General features: G+C 39.7%; 1 protein-coding gene across 1 annotated transcript in view; it reads left to right on the top strand.

The window, feature by feature from the left end:
• raver2 (ribonucleoprotein, PTB-binding 2) overlaps positions 1-17,479 on the top strand; it is a 135,679-nt gene extending 118,200 nt beyond the window's left edge. Inside the window, exons 13-18 of the mRNA XM_049589052.1 lie at positions 644-752; positions 1,624-1,805; positions 2,594-2,701; positions 3,856-3,957; positions 10,835-11,053; positions 15,554-17,479. Of these exons, the coding sequence (XP_049445009.1) occupies positions 644-752; positions 1,624-1,805; positions 2,594-2,701; positions 3,856-3,957; positions 10,835-11,053; positions 15,554-15,694 (861 nt within the window). The 3' untranslated portion in view covers positions 15,695-17,479. The remainder of the gene's footprint in view (positions 1-643; positions 753-1,623; positions 1,806-2,593; positions 2,702-3,855; positions 3,958-10,834; positions 11,054-15,553) is intronic.
• The last annotated feature ends 2,864 nt before the right edge of the window (positions 17,480-20,343 follow it).

Below are 20,343 nucleotides of genomic sequence, written 5' to 3' on the forward strand. Positions count from 1 at the left end.
GGGTCTCGACTTCATTCAAAACACCCTCACACACATCAAGTGAGCATATGAATCAACAGCTTCAGCCCCACAAGGGCTCCTCCATTGGGAAATTCCCATAATGCACTTCTATTTCACCCTTATTTACAGATACGGTACGAGGCCTTCTCTCCTCTGCTCTCTCAGCCTGTTTACCTTCCTGTTTACCTGACCACCTCTCTGCACACACCATCTGCCTCCATTCTCCTCTACATCTCTGACTCTGGCCTGGTTTCAATAAAACGCTGCTATGCTACCATCATCATCCGTAATAAGTCAGCGTACAGAGATAATCACAGTGCTAACATTCTTAGGGGAACTGATTCCACTCCCAGCGCTGTCTTCTCTGAAGTGTCTTTAATGGAGGGAAAGTGTAATTAAACAGAGAGTACAATCCTCCCAGGTTTCCACAGCCTCTTCAGCACTTCATCAGAATCTTTGCAACATTAAAAACCTTATGTCCAGGTTGGTTGGTATGTAGCTGTGGTTGAAAATCCGAGATAACAGTAAGGATAGAAAGGGTGCAGTGGTGGATCAGAGGTTGAAGGGCAGGCTGACCAGTAATTCAGTTTGCTTGACCTGCTAATGGCATTGTGAATAAACCTTTAAATCTGTTGCTGTTTAGGTAACTGGTGGTCAGGGCTCTCTGTTGGGCGACCCTCCTAAAGAAGTCAGACTGCCTTCCAATCCTTACCTGAACCTGGCCAGTGTGATGCCAGGGGTGGTTCTGCAAGGTGAGCATGCAAACACACAACAAGTGATCTTATCTTATTGTATGTGCAATCAGCTATATTAATGTCGCTCTTGTAGTACTTTTAAACATCTAGCAAAAGCATATCAATTCTTACGCAATGTTGGAAAAGGGGGATGTTGCTCCAGGGGTGGCTAACAGCTGAAATACATGGGATACAGACGTACTACATACTAAAGCTGCTGCACTGACCATGGAAGCTGTGCTTGCCCACCTGGTCATCACATGGTTCATCCTTTTTTTTACGCAGCTGGTCTTTTTTCTTCTCTGCATGCTGCTTGCAGCCCTCCGACAAGTAAAACCTACAGAACTGTTTAATAAACAAGTACAATCTGCTTTAAAAGGATTCAAATGAGCACCTCATTGTACCAAAGGCGATGCAAAGCAGCAGAGCAACCTTGTGGGTGTTTTTACATTTCACATTTAGCAGTCAAATCAATACTTCCTGTAGTTGAAACGATCCGGTTAATTAATTCAGTAGCAGTTAATATAGCCTACGCTTCCAAACCCTGCATAACAGCTACATTATCACTTAGCAAAACTCAAAATGCACACAGTAAAGCTGCAGCAAACACACTAAATAGACAGATTTTGTGTAGCAGGTAAGGAACACTGCTCCACCCTGCCTATATAGTGTGTCGCATTCATGCTTCATATACTTTGACTGTAATTATTGGGAGTTTTAAAAGTCTACAGCTGCCATCCTTCGTGAAGATGCAAGCTACAGACTTTCAGAGCCAAGTTTCAAGGGCACAAACAGATGGATTTTTGTTGGAGTATTCCTGTAAGATATTTTGCAATGTTAATGTGTATATGAGTGTGATTATCTAATGGTTGCTTTGACTGTTGCTCAGGGTCAGTGGGGAGTAAAGCCCAGGGAGGACAGCCCGGCCCCGGGGTGTATGGCAGCACGGTCGCTCCTGTCGTCTCCCAGGGCTCCGCCTCCTTCTCCCACAGCGCGGCAGCTACAACAACAGCCCCGTACAGCACTGATAACTCCACTGACTACAACCAGTACAACCAGGCCTACACACAGGTACAGATGCAGACTCACTGAACAGAGATACGAAGGAAGAAATATGGTGGATAGATGGATGGATGTGGGTCTGCCTGTTCACAATTGTGTTACTCAGCCTGTGTGAGAGAGAGTGAGAGGGATGGTAGCTGAATAGATGATCGATGGATGGATATATAATGAGTGGATGGATGAGAGCAGCAGTGACAGAGTGAGCTGTAACTAGGGGAGGCAGGGAGGTGGAAGAGATGAGAATGGGTATGGATATTTGGACAGACAGTATGAGAAAAGATTTGGCACAGAGCGCGGTGTCTTTCCATCTGTCCCTGCTCCCTTTGTCTCTCTTAACACTCCACTCTGAACAAGTCATGAAGCCTCCCTACTGGCTGTTTGTCTGCATCTCTGTCTTCCTTTTTTTTCTGTCTTCCTCTGCTCTGATCGTAGTTTTTTCCCTCCTCCAGCACCAAGTGACATATCTGATATTTGCAGCGCGATGCAAACCCAATTTTAAATGTTAATTACAATCTACTCATCCAAACAAATGAATCATGATTAGATAACCAATAAAACGGTCGGTTTAATTTGTCTGGAAAGACAAGACAAAGGAGAGGAACAGGGGAGAGCCATCGGCTGGAACAATGGTGAATGAATGACAAAGAAAGAGAAAGAGACAGAAATAAAGGAGGAGGCAAAAGAAATCAGCAAAGACAAGAAAATTACTGAGCGAACATTCATCTGTCTGCACCTGATGATTGCTGATTTGTGTGTGTGTCTGTGTGTGTGTTTGTGTGTCTGTGTGTCTGTCATAGGAGGCCATGCAGCAGTGGTACCAGCACTACCAAGCACAAGCTCACACCTATAGCACCGCTGCTCCACAGGACAGCACGGCCACAGACTACAGCAAGGAGCACACACAGGTAACACACACACACGCGCACACACATTGTGTGGGTTTTTTTTTTTTTTGCATGTGCAAAATTATGGTTCATTCAGATTGGTTGAAATTGTTTTTTCTGGTGTTTTGTGTCTCCACACATGAAGTTTTGGTGCACTGTTCATTTCCAGTTACAGAAAATAGGATCTTCTAATGGTGAAGGCAGCTCAGAATATGTTCTCACTTACAGAAAGTGAAGAGATAAACAGGGAGAAGACACTTAAAGATGATGCAGATCAACCAAAATCAATCCAAATCATTAAAAAATTTCCACTGAAACTACAGAAAAAATGTTTTTGTTGAAGCTCATTCTCATTTTCACTGGCTTCACTGAATGTTTGCGTCATTGGTTTCCATTTTTATCTTTTTAATTAATAATAATAATAGATACAAGTCCTTCCCACACAGAGACTGCACTATAGGGCCGCTACGAAGTCCCTTCTTTATGCCACCTTTGCTTTTGTACACAGAACCAAACAAGAGCAGCATGATTCTGCTCCAGAGTCTGATTTTAGACAGCATGGCGGCATCCCTGAAGCAGAAAAGGTGTGACGAGTTTGACGGGTGTGACATGTAACACAACAGCGTTGGCCTCTAGTGTGAAATATAACATACATGTCAGCAGCGCTCTATAAACAGCAATAGCATTAACATGGCAATAATAATCATTTGCCATCCATATATATGGTGGCTGAGCTTGTCCTGTGCTTGGAGGGTAAGGAATTCCCGAACCTTGTGCTTTCCCCAATTTCTGGACATTTTTGGCTACTGTTCTCCTTTTAGTTTGTTGCTAGCTGCTTTTTAAATCTACTGGAGGTACATCACACACGTAACAGATAAAACATTACACCCATCCATGGTCCTGTCCTGCTGGCAGTCCAGTTTACACAGATAGCATTTTGGCGCTGTTACTACCTCTGTTGCCGACTTAAAAGTGAGACAACGCTGCCCCTCCATTCCGTGATCATACCTTTTATACAGAATGGCAAGGCGGAATAGCAGCATGACATTCCCGCCTTGAAAAAGCAGTGCATAAGGGGTTACAGATAGATTCCTTGATCTTTACCTAAAAGTTAGAATAGACAATTTAAATATTTGGCCCTGCAGAAATTGGTAATGACACTTCTTGTTTTTCAGGCTCCACCAGTGTCGACCTACGGGGATTATAGTTCCTACATGCAGGCGGTCACTCAGTACTACTCTCAACCTGCAACAGCCAACCAGGCCTACGCCAGCAAGGTACACACACACACACACACACACACACACACACACACACACACACACACACACACATTCTTGTGCTTCTGTTGTTGTGAGGACCCATACTGATGCAATGCATTTCCTAGCCCCTTACCCTACCCTTAATCATTACAACTAAATGCCTAACACTAACCCTTACCCTAACTCTAACCTAAACCACCTTATTCTAACCTGAACCCTACAACCAAGTCTTAACCCTCAAACAGGCCTTTGAAAAGTGAGGACCGGCCAAAATGTCCTCACTCTGTTACTAAAATATGGTCTTTGGTCCTCACTGTGTAGCATGTACAAGTACACACACACACACACACACACAAAGTTGGGGAAGCAACTTTGAAAGTGTAGCTTTGCAAGTTACTAACCACTTCACCCTGGAAGACGTTGAACTACAGCAAAGCTGCCCCAGGGAAAAATATAGTTTGGTAACCTAAAGCTACTTAACAAAATTAGTTCAAACTACATTGAAAACAAGTGATTGAATTGACAATGTACTGTACATGTGACTATAAAAAATGTCCCATGTCAGTTAGGGCTGCACGATTAATCGTAATAAAATCGTGCTGTCGATTCATATGCATATGCAATCTAATTTTTCAATGACGGTGATTCTGCCGGCCCCGCCCGTGCCGGGAGTCCAGACATCATCTGCATGAAAACAAGCGGTCCCAACGACGAAGAGTCGAAGAGTGCTGAAGTCACGCCCCTTCCGGTGAAGCTCATGGGACCTTAGATCGGAAAAAATATGAATGGCAGTGAATGAGGTGAGAAATATTATCTTTTGGTCCTGTTTGAGTTGTGACATGAAATCCAAATATGTCGTTAATGAATTTAAAACATAAATTTTAAGGTCAAGAAAGTCATACTTTGTGGTAAAACTGTTCAGATATAAGCTTAAAACGTAATTAGAAAAACTACACAGGAGGCAGTCGCGTATGTGACGTCATACCTTTCGCTCGCTTCCTGCAGCTTGGAGTGACTGCAACCTGGCACAAAACACACAGACATCTTCAATCATAAATCGATTAATCATAAAACTGGAATTTCAGCGGGGAGGCCAAGCTGCAGGAAGCGAGCGAAAGCTATGACGTCACATACGCAACCTCCTCCTGTGTACTCTTGAGTCTTTCTAATTAAAAAGCTTATATCTAGACAGTTTTACCACAAAGTATGACTTTCTTGACCTTAAAATTTATGTTTTAAATTCATTAACAACATATTTAGATTTCACGTCGCAACTCAAACAGGAACAAAAGATAATATTGCTCTCCCCATTCCACTGCGTGACTTCGGCACTCTATACCACGTGATGCAGAGTGACAGCCGGCCGGCAGTTCAGAAAGCAGCGAGACGGGGGAAACACACTGCTAACCGTAGCCTCAGTTTGTGCCTCATACAGATCTGCTGGTAAAGTTAACTTAGCGTTAGCAAGCGTGATAAAAGACAGCAGAGAGGCGACGTTGTGCAAATAAACCAAAGATTTATTAATTCTCTGTAGCAGTAAACACATGGGCCGATAACAAATGTGTTAACTAACTATGCTAAAGCTTTACAAGCTATTCAGGGCTGCCGACGACTACATTAACATGACAAACAGACAGCAAGGCTACAGCTAACAAGTTAACATACTGACACTCCACACACCCACACACACACACACACACACACACACACCGGACAGCCTCATAGTCCTTAGTCGCTAACTTAGCTCATGAACAACACAGGTACCACACAGAAACTTTTACATAATGTGCTTCTAGTGACTGTCAAATCGCCAGCGAAAGTTGTTTACACTGCGGACATGGAGAACGGCTGAGTGCCTGCTCTCATGGGACAAAGATCCTCTGAGAAGAAAGACGGTTCACTCTGCTCTGCCGCCAGGAACAAACTGGGAGGCAAAGATCCTCTCTGAGGAAGAGCGTTCACTTTGCTGCAGGGTTCACCAAAACCTTTTTTTTTGGTTTTTTTCTTTTAATAAATTGAACACACATTAAAGAACATACAAGATCCCGTAGAGAATTAATACATATAATACAATACAATAAACATTGTCAAATTAAATGAAGGAAGAGGATTTTTTTAAAGGCAAATAAAATATTGGGGATTTATGTAAAAATATACATAGAGACATATAAATAATTATATAATTAAAGATATGTAGGCTATGTTAGGTGAATACTCCTGTCAAATGCATGGTGTTGAAATGTTTAATTTTGATCTTCCTTAGTCCATTTAGACTTTAGTTTATCATAACAATAACAATGAATATTATGAATTGTTCACATTTTAATTTAATTTTAATAACATTTATCACACAGCATTTTGTGGAAAAGTCAAATGTTCAGTTTACAGTTTTAATAAACTCAGTACTGTTTTTCAACACATTGTTTTATCTTCATTCAATGTAATTAGCACATATTGTTATTGCGCCATTGGTTTTGGCCTTGGTGCCCCACATTTTGGCTGTGATGCCCCAGTAAATCTGTATTTATCAAAGGCCAAAGTGGCCTTGCCCTAAAAATGACTTAAATCCATGCCTGGAATACATACCTCAGAAAAATGTTGTTCAATATTGATGTTATTGTTAAAATTGTTCAAAAGCTGTAAGAGAAGACAAGAGACTAAAGTTTATTGTTTTTACGGTCAGTGTCAGACTGTCAGCTGTTGCATTTAAGCTAAAAACAGTGTTCCTCTCTGCTGACCAGAGTTTATGTGCCTTGTGTCTCTTGTATCAGGCACAATCATAGGTTTTGTTACTTAATGATATTTTTTTATTATTTATTTATAATTTTTGTTTCTTTTCCTTTTGTATCAGGAAATAAGCACAACAAATCTTTATGTTGAAAAAATCGTGAGAGAATCGTCATCTCAATTATAAGCCAAACAATTCTTGATTTTCATTTTTTCCAGAATTGTGCAGCCCTAATGCCAGTGTAAATATGCCGCACAATTTATTATTTTATTAGTTTATTGCATAAAAAGCCCACTTGTTCACAGTTCACAAACTAAAAAATGAAAATACCTCAGTGTTCATTAGAAAGCGCAGAATTTTCAGCTTTTGTTTTATTTATAATGGCCATTAGTCATGCCTTCCAGAAACTAGAGACCATGTAGAGCTATTGCACAAAGCAGGATTATTTAGTCAGCCAATTAACTTCTAAAATAACATGCAGCAACTTCTGTGAACATTTGTTAATAAATAAAAGTACTCAAAATATCTAACTAATTGTGGTCAAAGGGGTTCAGCTACAGTGGAGAAGCATTGGAGAAACAAAAATACATTTTTTTTTCCTTTTATGGCCCAAAATTGTTTATAGTTTCAGGAGTTAACTACACAAAAATGGCCAAAAAAAAAAGTAATTTCACTACCTAAATCTCCATGCAAATATGAATGTTGTTGAACTACTAGCAAGGAGGCCAAGTCTTAACCCTCAGACAGCTGTTTGAAGAGACAAATGCCAAAATGTTCTCATTGTTAAGGTCACAGACAAACACAGACTCTCATCAGTTGATCTAAAGAGCCCAGCATTTGTCAGGAAGGAACGTTTGATACAAACTTATCATTTGCTTACTCAAATAAGTGAATAACAATTTTTATTTCAAGGGCACAAAATTATGAGTTTGAGACAATACATTACTAATTCATTGTCAGAGGTTATGAATCCCAGCATACAAATTACTCATTATTTTTGTAAAATATCATCAGGAAATTTGATCCGTGATGCCTAACGGGCTCGATACAAACCACAAGCTCTCTGAAACCTGACTTCAGTGTCTGAGTCAAACAGCGTCCTGTCCTGCAGATGCAGTGTAAATGATCTGAGCTGCGGCCCCTCAGAGCAGCATGCTGGTATTTACATGCAGTTTGTCTGTGTCCTCTTTCTAAGACACCGATACCCTGTTAGAATGAACGCATCACTCTGCACCCAGCAGCTGATACCAATCATCTCCACACACCCCAAGCAGCCAGGTCCAGGCTTATCTGCTACTGCTGCAGGAGGACAAATGACTATGTGTGTGTGTGTGTGTGTGTGTGTGTGTGTGTCTGTGAGTGTATGAAGGGCTCGCTTGAAGATACAGCCAGACTCACATTCTGGTCCACTGAGCTCACTGTTGGTGGAGAAACTGATATCTTGGGGAAAATGATACGATGGGTCTCTGGTATTAAACTGAAGACATGTTGACATGATATCATAGCATATGACAGTGAGTGATGCTGGTTCAGTGTGTCATCTGTAGAAATTAGCATGTCTCAAAATAGCCACCAGGGGGCAGAAAGGTTATCATGAATGAATGAATAATTTGGGTAAGTCACTGTCAACTGTCAAGTCTGTCAACAAAATGGACCCTATAATATAACTTACAGTCTTAAGTGGGGCTTCAGCTAAAGAATATTTTGATCTATCGATTATTGAAATGAATAATCGACTTTTTGGAAAAACACTGGAGTAGGTTTTTTTTATGATTTTATATGATCAGCATGTTCTCACATATAACTGTGAATCAAGGGTTTATTTTGACATAAAGTTGGTGACTACTAAACTAACTAGGTGACTAACAAGACAGTTTTGGTTAGTTTTATTTTATTTCTGCCAAGTTTAAATAAAGTGTGTTTTACCATGAGTTTATAAAAGAATTAAGGTAACATTAGGCTTAGTTTGGCGAAAGATAGAAACTTGGATTGGAGTTTGGCTGTATTTTTCTGTTTAGTAAAGACAGTAGGTGTAAGAATAGGCCAAAACAGAGTTGTTAAACCAGTGAGTGTGACACACTTTTATGGCTCCACTCAGTTTGTTGTCACCACAACAACTAACACCAATCAATGATCTCTGGTGTTCTCTAAACTTGAGTAACGTGCACTCGCCATAGCAGCAACACATGTTAAACATCAACGATACAATTTTAAATCATTTCTTTTGAAAACGAGTCAATATTTGCCAATATTACAAAGTCTGCCACAATATGTTTTCAATTCGATGCGATGTAGGGGCCTGCGATTGATATGAGACAATATTTTCTGCCTACATAACACAATCATTCACAAAAGAAGCTGCCAGCTCTTTTGCTTATGGCCATAAAAGTAAAAAACAACATACAACTATAACTGCTTACATGCAATAAAGTTCACTTTAAGGCTCATTTATGCTCCCTTTACGTACGAAAATGTATACGTCCATTTCAAACGATGTTACCGTCACTGCCCACATACTACCATGCGCCCTTTATGTTGGCATGGATGTTAACCAATATATCCACCAGGAGGCAGTCCAGTGTCAAAAGTTTATGACAACAACACACTCAAAAACAAACATGAGGACTGCGGAGGAGATATTGATAATGTACCTCTTGCATAAAAGACAAAAACAGAGGCAGCGTTGTAGGAGGCGGTGGTTGGTGAGGCCGTTAAATACATTGCGACTGGAGGACGGAGAATTCTTTTCTCTAGTACTGCCGATGACAGACGTTGAATTGTTATTTCTTCTTCGTGTCTCACTAGAGCTACGTATCGGGTAGTGACAGCAACACTTCCCCCACGGTTCCCGGTGGTACTGCTCCATTTGGCCCGTATCCGTAAGCTTTATGGAAACGTGCAGAAATATGGAGGAAATGAACGCAGTGCACGGACAGAAGGCTCCTTCCGTATCCGGATCTGTATTTAACGTTGAGCATAAACGAGCCCTTAAACTGACTCTACTAACACATAAAAAAGCACATGGGATAAGTTAACATTCAGGACTTTCTGCCAGAAATGTTTGTACTTAAACTACGGGTCTATCTAGCTTTAAGATCTGAGGGCAGACTTCTCCAAACAGCCATAAAACATGGATTAACAACACCATTGTTTGACAAAAGTGTCAAATTTAGCTCAGTACTAACTGTCAAGATTCAGAGACAAAACAATTGCTCTTTGCTAATGAACTATTATTAGCTTAAGCATGTTTACATTGCATAAATTAGCCTAGCGGCTAGCAGACTTCTTCCCTTGACTCATAGCTTTACCAATTACATGTACCGTTATTATTTGTCTTATTCACCATTGGTTGAAGTCACTGCATCCCCCGACAGAACAGTTCAGATGAATTTTTAGCCTTTATGCATGTTTTTTCAGCCGAACATTGTTGAGACAGAGCCGTTGCTGTAGTGAGAAGTTAGCAAAGTGAGATGCCCGGCAAGGCAGGTAACGTTACGTTGTGTTTTACCTTGTAACAGCATTGTTTACGTATGGCACATGCTCTGTTGACCCCATTTTTCTCCAAAATCCAAATTATTTGCACACTGCTGACGTATTCCAGAGGAAATAAACACTATGCTCATCGTCTTTCTCTCGGCTGCTTGCCATCTGACTGCCACTGTTTGACAGTGACACAGACTCTCAAAATAAAATATCCTTAAGATGATGAGATGGATTGATAGGCTGTGTACTACTTGGCACCCCTATAAGATACAACTCATCATGAGAAGTAGCATGACTTTTAACACGAAGCTAACTCAGGTCACAAACTAACTTACTGAGAGGAGTCTTTATTGTCCAGACACCAACGTGTCTCCTCAAGATGTTCTAACATAATTGATGTGCTGCCATTTCAGGCAAGGTCAGCTGTGTAAATGTTAAGGTGTTGCCATCACGCTGATGTTTACTTCACTTCTTTAAGTGGCATCACCATTGTTATCGGGCCGCTACTCACATTGCAGCTGATGACATCGTCTAAATAATTGACTGTTAAATTCCTTGGCAGCTAATTTTGTCACTAGTATTTGTCAACCATTTGATTATTTGTTGCAGCCTTAGTCTTACAACAGTTAATCACCTGACATTCAATGTTTGTTTGTGTATGTGTGTCTCTCTCTTTTCAAGGAGGTAGATGTGTGTAAGCCTCTCGGAGTCTCTCTGCACGCAGTCAGTAACGGTGCCGCCCCTCCACCGGCCGTCCTGCCAGCTGCTGCCGTGCTCCCAGCCTACAGCACCCTGCCTTTAATGCCCGGCTTCCTTGGGGCGCCACACCCGGCGGCAGCCACGCCAAGCCCTGTCACGCACACACACACTGCCGCCACTGACTGGAACACCTACTATTATGTGAGTAAAGAAAATGTATGCTTTAAAATAGGATGTGACACTTTGAGTACATCTGTGAGCAGTGGTGAAGAGTAATTAAGTACATTTACTTCAGTACTGTTCTGTACAATTTTGAGGTACTTTACTTGAGTATTTCTCTTTTATGCTGTTTTTTTCCTCTACTCAACTACATTTCAGTGGTAAATATTGTACTTTTTACTCCACTTCATTTACTTGAAAGCTGTAGTAATTAGTTTCTTTACAACATATAAATCAACTGATAAATTTCAATGTATATTCATTGATTAAATTACCCAGCAGTATATTAAAGGCAAAATTCACCCACAGAAACACCATTTGTACATGAATTACTCACGCCATGTTACCTTGAATTCATGAGGTGAACTATTTTTCAGCGAACATATTGATTGACTGGGGACCACGTTTACCACAGCAAAACTATATTACAACATCTGTTAACAAACTTTCACACAACTCATGCAGTGTAGTCCCATTTATCCAGGTGTATACTCAGTACTTCTCAAATGTGCATTTTTGCTATAAAACCTTAGCATTAGAGTCTGGCTTTGATGGGAGCTTAGACAAGTTTCACCTTCAGTTCAGTTTAAGTAGTAAGGTTTTAGGGAAGTGCATGTGTTTGGGAAGTACTGAGCATATATGAAAACATATGAAAAATTATACTGCAGGAGTCTGCAAACAAATGTTTCAGTATAGTTTTGCTTTTGTGAAACATGGTCCCCAATGAATTAATAAATCAGTGTTTGCTATTTTCTGAAAATCAGCCCCACCTTTACCAGCCGCAACCTTAAAGGAATGTACACATGAATGAATCCCTAACCTTGCAGTAATATGATAATTAGGATTCTAAAATACAACATTCTGCATAATGAGTACTTTTACTTTTGGCACAAAGTATATTTACAAACTTACTTAAGAAAGATTTTGAGTGCAGTACTTTAACCTGTAATAGAGTATTTTCACACCATGGTATTGCTACTTTCACTTAAGTAATAGATCTGAATACTTCTTCCACTGTTGTGTGTAATACAGGATGTGACACTTTTCCTACATCTGTGAGTGAAGCTGGAGACCTCTTTGGCTTTTTCATTGTGTTTGACAAAATCCAAACATTTCATATTGCAGCTAACTACTTCAGTGTTTCCTCTATGACTTCTGATATTAGTGGGCATTATTAGTTGTTGACAGCTGGGAGCTGAAGGATCACTGTTCAGCTTGTTGAATTTAAAGTAATAATTCAAAATAACCACTACTGGATGGATCTATGTCAACAAGATAACCCTTAAACAAAGCCTAGAACAATATGATAAATATCAGCACAGACTATTTTTTTTAACTCAAATTCTGTTGGTCATAACTGTTGTTTGCAATAAGAAAAATAGAAACACTCTTTTCTATAGCTGATTCACAATAGAAGCAAACAGGATAGTGGATAAAAGGATTTCTATGTGAGGCAGCAGCAGGAAGAGATCTCTGCTGTGATTGTATTACTACCATTAATAATGACATAGTGACCAGGCTCTGGATTTGCCTTGACTGTAGATAGAGGATGGCCTTAAATTAGAAAAGGATGCATTAGTGACAGTGACAATATATTTGACCATAGTTTAAGAAGACATCTTACTGCATGTGTCTGAGCAGTTTCCTGATTTGTCTCTATTTTGATTCACTTGTTGATGCTGTTTGCTCAACGCATTTCAAAACTTCCTCCGTGATAAACTCAGTTAGATATACATTTCTGCCGCAGCTGTAACTAGGGATGAGCGAGTACATAATTATCTGTATCTGTTTCTGTATCTGTTTAACCAAGAAAATTGTCCGTACCATTACTGTGTGTGTGAGGTTTAAGTCAGATGTAGGTGGGAATCAGATGTGGGTGTGGCCTATTCTGAAGTTTCTCTTTAAGACTAAAATTGATATGGGTTGATCAGAAGTTGCTGTATTTGTTTGTCGTTTTTTTGTTTAAAGAACTATTTATAGAACAATCAGAATTAAGCTTTATATTATTTTTGATCACTAGAGGAAGAGATCAAACACAGTTACCCAAATGAGGATTTCCCTCAATCAAGGGTACAGATATTGACGGATTTTACTCGTTAGGTGCTCATATTTTTAAGAAGTACATTATCTGTACTGGATACTCGTTTAATCCGAGTATTCTGTTCAATCCTAACTGGAACATTATCAATACAGCACCATACTCATGTCATACAGGTTGTGAGATGATGACAGGATTAGACAGCAGAAGCATTTTTACCTGCCACTTATATTCTTTGCTTGTTTTTAATTACGAATGCAAGTTATTTAAGTCTCTAAAGCTTTGTCTTACTTTATTATTCTTTAGCTAACCTGCTCACAATCCTGCTAATCCATTACAATGGATTACAATTACAATTACAACCTATACATTTTAGGAACTTCTGCTGCAGACTATGGAGACAGTAGATCACTGTGTTCTGTTACATGCTTGGTGCAGAGATAGAGCAACAGTACAGCCTGTATTTCTTATTGTTTAAGGCTGTGAAAGCTATAGAGAGGAGAAGAAGAGGAGGAAAGGACTCAGAAGGAGGCAGAGAGCATGGTGACGTGAGCAGACAGGATCCAGACGCCCGAGCTAAGCCTCGTCTCTGCAAAGATTTGAGTCTGTTTGTACAGACAGCCTCCCTCACTGGAGAGAGCCACCTTTAGACTGTTAGACCTAAAACACATAAACACAGGATGTTAGCATTGTTGTCAGAATCCGCAACTAGTCACATTTTTTCCATTTTACTTTTTCAGTTTAAATGTTGATCACTGCGATGCAACACAGATATTCAAAGTCACATGTGTTTCATGGATCATTAAGCCTCATACTTACAGTAAGTTAGCACCCAGTCGTGAAAACAGATGTTACAGAAGCTCATGTGGGCACACCAGAAGCAAAAGTAGAATTCCTAAAGATATTTTAACAGCAAGTGAAAGCCATCAGACTTCTATTTATGGTATTTATCTTTGTCAAACCCTGAAGTATGGGACTATTTTCCCTCCCTCTCTTTTCAACCCTTTGAAAGCTGGAGCGACATGATTTTTCGTTTTGCTTTCAGAAGCTTTTTGCAAATACTTGAAACTTCAAAACTTGAGCAAAGTGGTGCGCTTTCTTTCAAAGACATGGGGAAAAAAGGTACTGAGCAACTTGGTAAGAAATGTCCTACAAACTGCAAAGATTTAGAAAATTATTGTAAAAAAAAAAAAAAAAAAAATAGGGAAAATGAAAAAAGTTAGGGAAAAATTGTATTTATTAATTTTTTAAATTATGTTACAGAATTATTGTAATTTTTAAGCACTCTTTCCAGGTCCTTATTTGTTTCTAAGTTTCTTTCTTTTCATGTTTTTTGTTTTTACTAATTTTTTTTTTGTTTTTAATTTTCTCTTTTTACGAATTTTTTGCTAATTTTTTTGGGTCATTTCTTCTTCCCATGTTTTTAAAAGAATCAAGCCAGTTTGCTCAGGTTTCAAACACACATTACGACAATAGCAACATAAAAGGGTTGCAAAAACTCCCACACCGACGATAGGAAATTACAAATAAATAGAAATAATAAGAATTAGGATTTATTGAGTTTTACAATTGCATTAAAACAGGGAGGGAAACATAATGAAAGACCAAAAAAAGACTTCATCAGCTCAGCTTTTCCATTTTTTTGTCTTTCATTTATATCATCATATACCATATACAAGAGCTAGCCTAGCAGTAGCAGTATCACCTACTGGGACAATGTTATGTCACTCATCCTCAGCAGCAGCCTCTTCGTCTAGCCCCTGTTCTCCACTGTAACCAGCCTGCTGCTGCTCAGCTGCTCCACATAAACTCTTTCCTCCTCTTTGTTCAGTACTGGCAGACTGTTAATGTTATCTCAGCAGCTAGCAGGATTTTGCGTTGCACCGGCATCTGTAATCATATTTTTGAATAATTTATGTGTTAACTTGGGAGATTTTTTTTGTTTCGCTCTGACCTTTTCTGTTCCACCTACTGACTTTTTGGATCCTTTATTAGCCATTTCATTTGTATTTTCAATTTGAACTCCCCTTGATTTCATTTCTTTAATTCTGCTTGACCTCTGACATTACATGGACGGATCTATTTGAAGGGGTGGAGGAAGGTGACGACGGTCAGTACTACTGCACCTGCCCCTAATGAGATTGGCCTGTCAAAATCAAGTGGGACACGGCCGGCAGGTTTTTTCCCCACATTGCTGGTTATGGCGTTTGACCCACTGTGTGGGCTGGCCCATCAGGCATTTGCTAGACTTGCCAGATTGCCAGTGCGAGCCTGGTTTCCAGTATTGCAATCTAAAAAACACAACATGTGGCATCTATCAGTAAGTGCAACTGTAGCTCTTCTAGCTGTTTTAACGTCTAGGACATTTGTGACCATTTAAGTGCGATAACACACACTTTCTTCACCTTTAACTCTTCCCTCTCTTCCATTTTCTCTCTCTTCAGAACCAGACGCGGGGCCATAAGAGGGAGTACCCTCAGCTGGCGGTGCAGGACGTGGCATCATCAGATGGCGCCTACATCGGGCAGCACTCCCAAGGCCTTGGAGGGCAGTATGCTGACTACTTTAAGAGGAAGAGGCTCTAGTATGAACCAAACCACCTTAAAGCCTAAAGCTTATGGAGGGAGGCGCACACACACACAGCGTCTGCTGGATGTCACAGCTCCCTCTAGTGGCCTTTCTGTGGCTGCCATTTTGCATCCCTACAGTAGGTATTGAGTTTAATAGAATCTGGGGTTGCAAATGGCTCAAGTGAAAGCAAGCCATAGTGCTCTTTGATCCTGGCACTTATACACACACATACACACACATAGACACAAACACGGTGTTGCTTTTGTCCTGTTCAAGCCTTAAACTCTTTAACTTAAACTGTTGTTTCTCAGTCAGTGTGTCAACTGTACTCAACTAATATTCTCTTGTACATTTTTTCTAATATAATGTAAACTAAAGTATACTGTATCTGTACGTATAAGCTGCTTTTGTATCTGCAGCCAGGCGACCTGTCTGTCTGCCTGCTGAAACTGTCTTAGGACTGGTCCTACAGTCAAGGTGTCTCCCTCTCTGTCTCTTCTCAGACTCACGCTTTGATTAGTCAGTCGAACTGACATCTGTTTGTTCGCGCTTCAGTGTCTTTTCTCTTTTCCTTGTATTGCCCAGGTTTCCTCTTTTATATCTCCCCCCTGCGGAGAATTAGAGTGTGTGTGTGTGTGTGTGTGTGTGTGTGTGTGTATGCGTGTGCGTATGTGTGTGAGTGTTTATGCGTGTTGATGTGCTGTTTCTGTAGGAAGTGTCAGCCATTTCAATCCCAAAGGTTTGGGAGTACATCAGGAAAAAAAGGGCCTGAACCAATCAAAGCCCTTAATCGTGGTGACTTTTACAATAGCTTCCCTCAATGAATGGACCTTTCTTTCTAAAGACTGGACAGAAAATAAAAGCCTGGTGTAAATACGGTGTGTAATACAGAATATATAAAGCCATGCGTAACAGACAATATCACGTTTAACAGTTTCCCAGCTCTCTTGTGAGCGTATTGTACTACATGAGTGAAAGGAAAACATTTACTGCGTGTCTGATTTTGTTTTGTTTTTTTAAATCTATACTGTTATATATTTGTAATATAATATAATAATATTCCAAGGCAATTTATTAATATTGAATCAAGTTGTGTTGACTTAAATGTAGTTATCTGGTTTGGTTTTTAACATTTAAACCAAATATTAAGGCACAGTCCTTTCTCTACTCTCTTCTATCTGTCGTGACGCATTAGGGTGTTTTCGGGAAGATCTGTTGGGACTCAACAGCCGCTTAATGTCCACTTCCAGCTGCCATTAGAACGTGAAGGATTCAGACTGTGAGCGTGTCTCGAATCCATACTACATACCGACTCAAAGCACGTTTTGAAACACCTTAAAAGGACAGAAGTTACTGCTAATCACTCAGCACGTGTATCAAAAACTTTGATTTTTTTTTTTTTTTTTTTTTAGTGTGCTGTCAATGGACACAACTTTCCCACAATGCAATACACAAAGGAAATAGAGGAGCTGCTCCAAGATGGGAAAAAAATTAAAACTAATGGTTGATGGTGGTGAATCAGCTCCAGAAATAAACCACAAAACTTAATAATTTTGGAAAAATTGGCAGTGATATTCCAGTGTTGATTGCATTTTCATGATGCACATATTGCATCATTTCCTGTTTCTATAAAATGGAAAAGTATGTTTTTTTATTGTCTTTTGACTGGGTATACTATAAAGATTAGTATATGTACAGTTGGTATGTAATATGAGATTTGGACACAGTCTTATGATGGACGTTTAGCATTTTCTTATTTTGTGCTCATCACATGCTTCTGTGCATGTGTTTTTTTTTTTGCGGATGCTTGTAAAATTTCTTAGTTATAAGGGAAAGAAAAAAAACTTTAAATGTCAATCTTCGCAGAGTTCTTCCCATTTTTACAAAGCAACAGAGAAATTATTTTTCATTCTTTGTCAGAATAAAAAGACGTTTTGTTTGTTTTATCAGAGCAAAGGCTGTGAACTGAATAACACTTCATGTCCAGGAGGTTTGACGTTCATCATTGAGGAGAGAGCTCGGTATTTTAGTATTACAGCTCGGACATTAGGTTTGTTATGTGCACAAACTGGCAATAACTGAGGCTCCTACTACTGTAGAAAGTTGAATGTAAAATGTTTGTTTCTCTGCTTTTGACACAGCATTATATATACTCCTACGTAACAGCTCACATGCTTTTTTTTTCTTTTCTTCTTGCTGTACATGTCTTTGTACTCTGCTCAGAACTGATTATACATCACGGAGAAGAATATTACTTGTGTCGCCATGGCAACAACCCTCACACACTGTGAAAACCCAATAGCAGTTGAGATCAGATAATGCAGATACGTTGGTTTAGTCCAGATATGTGGTGTGAGTTTCTCATCAGTGGGAATAACGGTCGGCTGTAAACAAAGCTGACACAATAATAATGGAGGAGTCTCGGGTCAGTGCTGGCATGCAGGTCCGCTTATTAAGTACTAATAACATGGCTTAACATTAAACTTAAGGGCAATACATAGTTCTCTATTCTTTGCTGACTCTCTTGCTCTCTTCATCCAATTATGTGTTTTCTAACTAGATTTAACCGTGATGTGTTTCATGGTGTCTCGCTTTCACTACCTAGAGATTCATATTTATCATGAAACTTTGACACATTTTGAAGCATGCCTCCAGACAATGATTATATATCGTGGATATGGGCAATAGAAGAAAAAAAGGAGAGCAGCTCTGGAGGGCAAAAAAAGTGATAAAATGTATTCTGCTTCATATTTGCACAAATACAGGCAGAAAGATGGCAGAGGATCTGCCCACCACAACCTTTTTTGTTTCCATGAAGTGCTTGTATGTGTGCAATTTTCTCACTTCTTGTGTATCTAATTGCTACCTTCCTTTCTTTTCTCTTTTTTATTGCCCATTTGGGAAGTCTTTTAAACTACACTTTGACTCGACTCTTCCTGGTTCACAGTCATTTTCATACAATGGCATTTCCCAGAATCTCAGTTTAGACAGTTGAGGGATGTCCCGCTCATCCTAAAACCTAAATCCCGAGGTTATGTGTGATGCATATCAGATTGATTTTATATTTAGCTTGTAAAAATTTTAAAAAGCTAGTCATATTCCACTTTTTCTTCCCCATTTTTCTTATCATCATCTATCATGTTTGTATTCAGCATGCATCTGTATCTTCAATTTCCATTCATACTTTTGTGTCCTTGCACTATTGTGGCTTATGTCCTGTCTGTTTCCTGTGATTTTGACTGTCACTTCTGGTGGCTGTGCTAGCTAATTTAAAATGCCTTCATTTTGCCTTTTTTTTTTTTGCCGCCTTCACAATATTGTTATAATCAGATCAACTTATATTTATCCATTTTGCCTCTGAAAAATAACCACAAAGCTATAAAAAAAAGTCTAAATAAGTGACTAAATGCACACCTTCTCCATTCAATATGGCTCTAAATCTGTCTTTGCCACTGATTTCCTTTAATAATGGATGTCAAAATGCTGCACTTAGGTCTATAATAATGACTGAATACAACAACTGTCAACAACTTCACATAACACAAAGAGCAAAAATGATGTAATTTGAAATGCAGCCGGGACCTCAAACTTTTATTCAGTTTATATTCGTAATATAACCTGCACGATTGCTCTTTGAATTTATTCACATTGCACAGCCAGCAATATAAAGACAATGTGAGGGCTGACAGGTTGATGCGCTGGTTTGGATGAAGTTACCAGAAAATATCACAGGTTTGGGCAGGTGGGTCATAACATGACAATGCAGCGCCCTTTTAAGATATTAATAAGTTACAGAAACATTGCGTGCAATAGTCCACCTTCCACCTCCATTCCATCTGTCACTCTCTGTCGAACAGGCTGTGGCGCTCAGTCCTTCTCTCTGTCCTTGTCTCTGTTCTAATCCTGACAGTTGAGCTTCTATAATGCTTAAAGTTTGCGATTAGTGGGTCTGGTTTAGGGGGTTGATTAATGCATATTTTTGAGGGACTGGCGGTGCTGATTGGCTCTCTTAATGGTTCAGGTTGGTGCACATCACTACAAGTTATCAATATGTGGTGGTACTTGTGTACAAGCCCTCATCTTCTCTGCACTGCTCCAACACCAGGGGCCAGATGCATAAACAGTGTGTAAGCACAAAAAACATGCGTACGCCTTTTCCCACACAAACTGGCATTTATAAAGTAAGAATTTGCAGTGAGAATTTACGCACCTCACACATTCTGCAGACCAGGTTTACTCACGGTTTCAGCTAATAGCTGTGGGTGATATGACAAGGACGAGATTGAAGCACTTTATAAAGTCAACAAGAAAGCTATGAATGAATCATTGATCGTCTTTCTGCTGTTTAACAATAATATTGATTGTTTCAGAAATGTGATGATTAGCGGTACAGATGCTACAAATATCCACAGCTGCTCTGGCACCATTGGAGAGGCTTGCAGATGTGATACAGTTGGTGAAATTGCACTTTCTTTGCCTTATTTCTCATCTCGAGGGGCACAAGTATCGATATGCACACGGCTGTTTAAGGCTGTTTCTACGTCTGTTTACGGCAAACTTTGGGTGCGGGAATGAGGCTCGTGTGCGTGCACCCTGACCCACAGTGACTGAGATTTATAAAACAGAATCAGGCATATGCACAGCTTTATCAACGTGATGAAAA

This window comes from Epinephelus fuscoguttatus, linkage group LG10 (assembly GCF_011397635.1).
Source record: "Epinephelus fuscoguttatus linkage group LG10, E.fuscoguttatus.final_Chr_v1".
NCBI classification, from domain to species: domain Eukaryota; kingdom Metazoa; phylum Chordata; class Actinopteri; order Perciformes; family Serranidae; genus Epinephelus; species Epinephelus fuscoguttatus.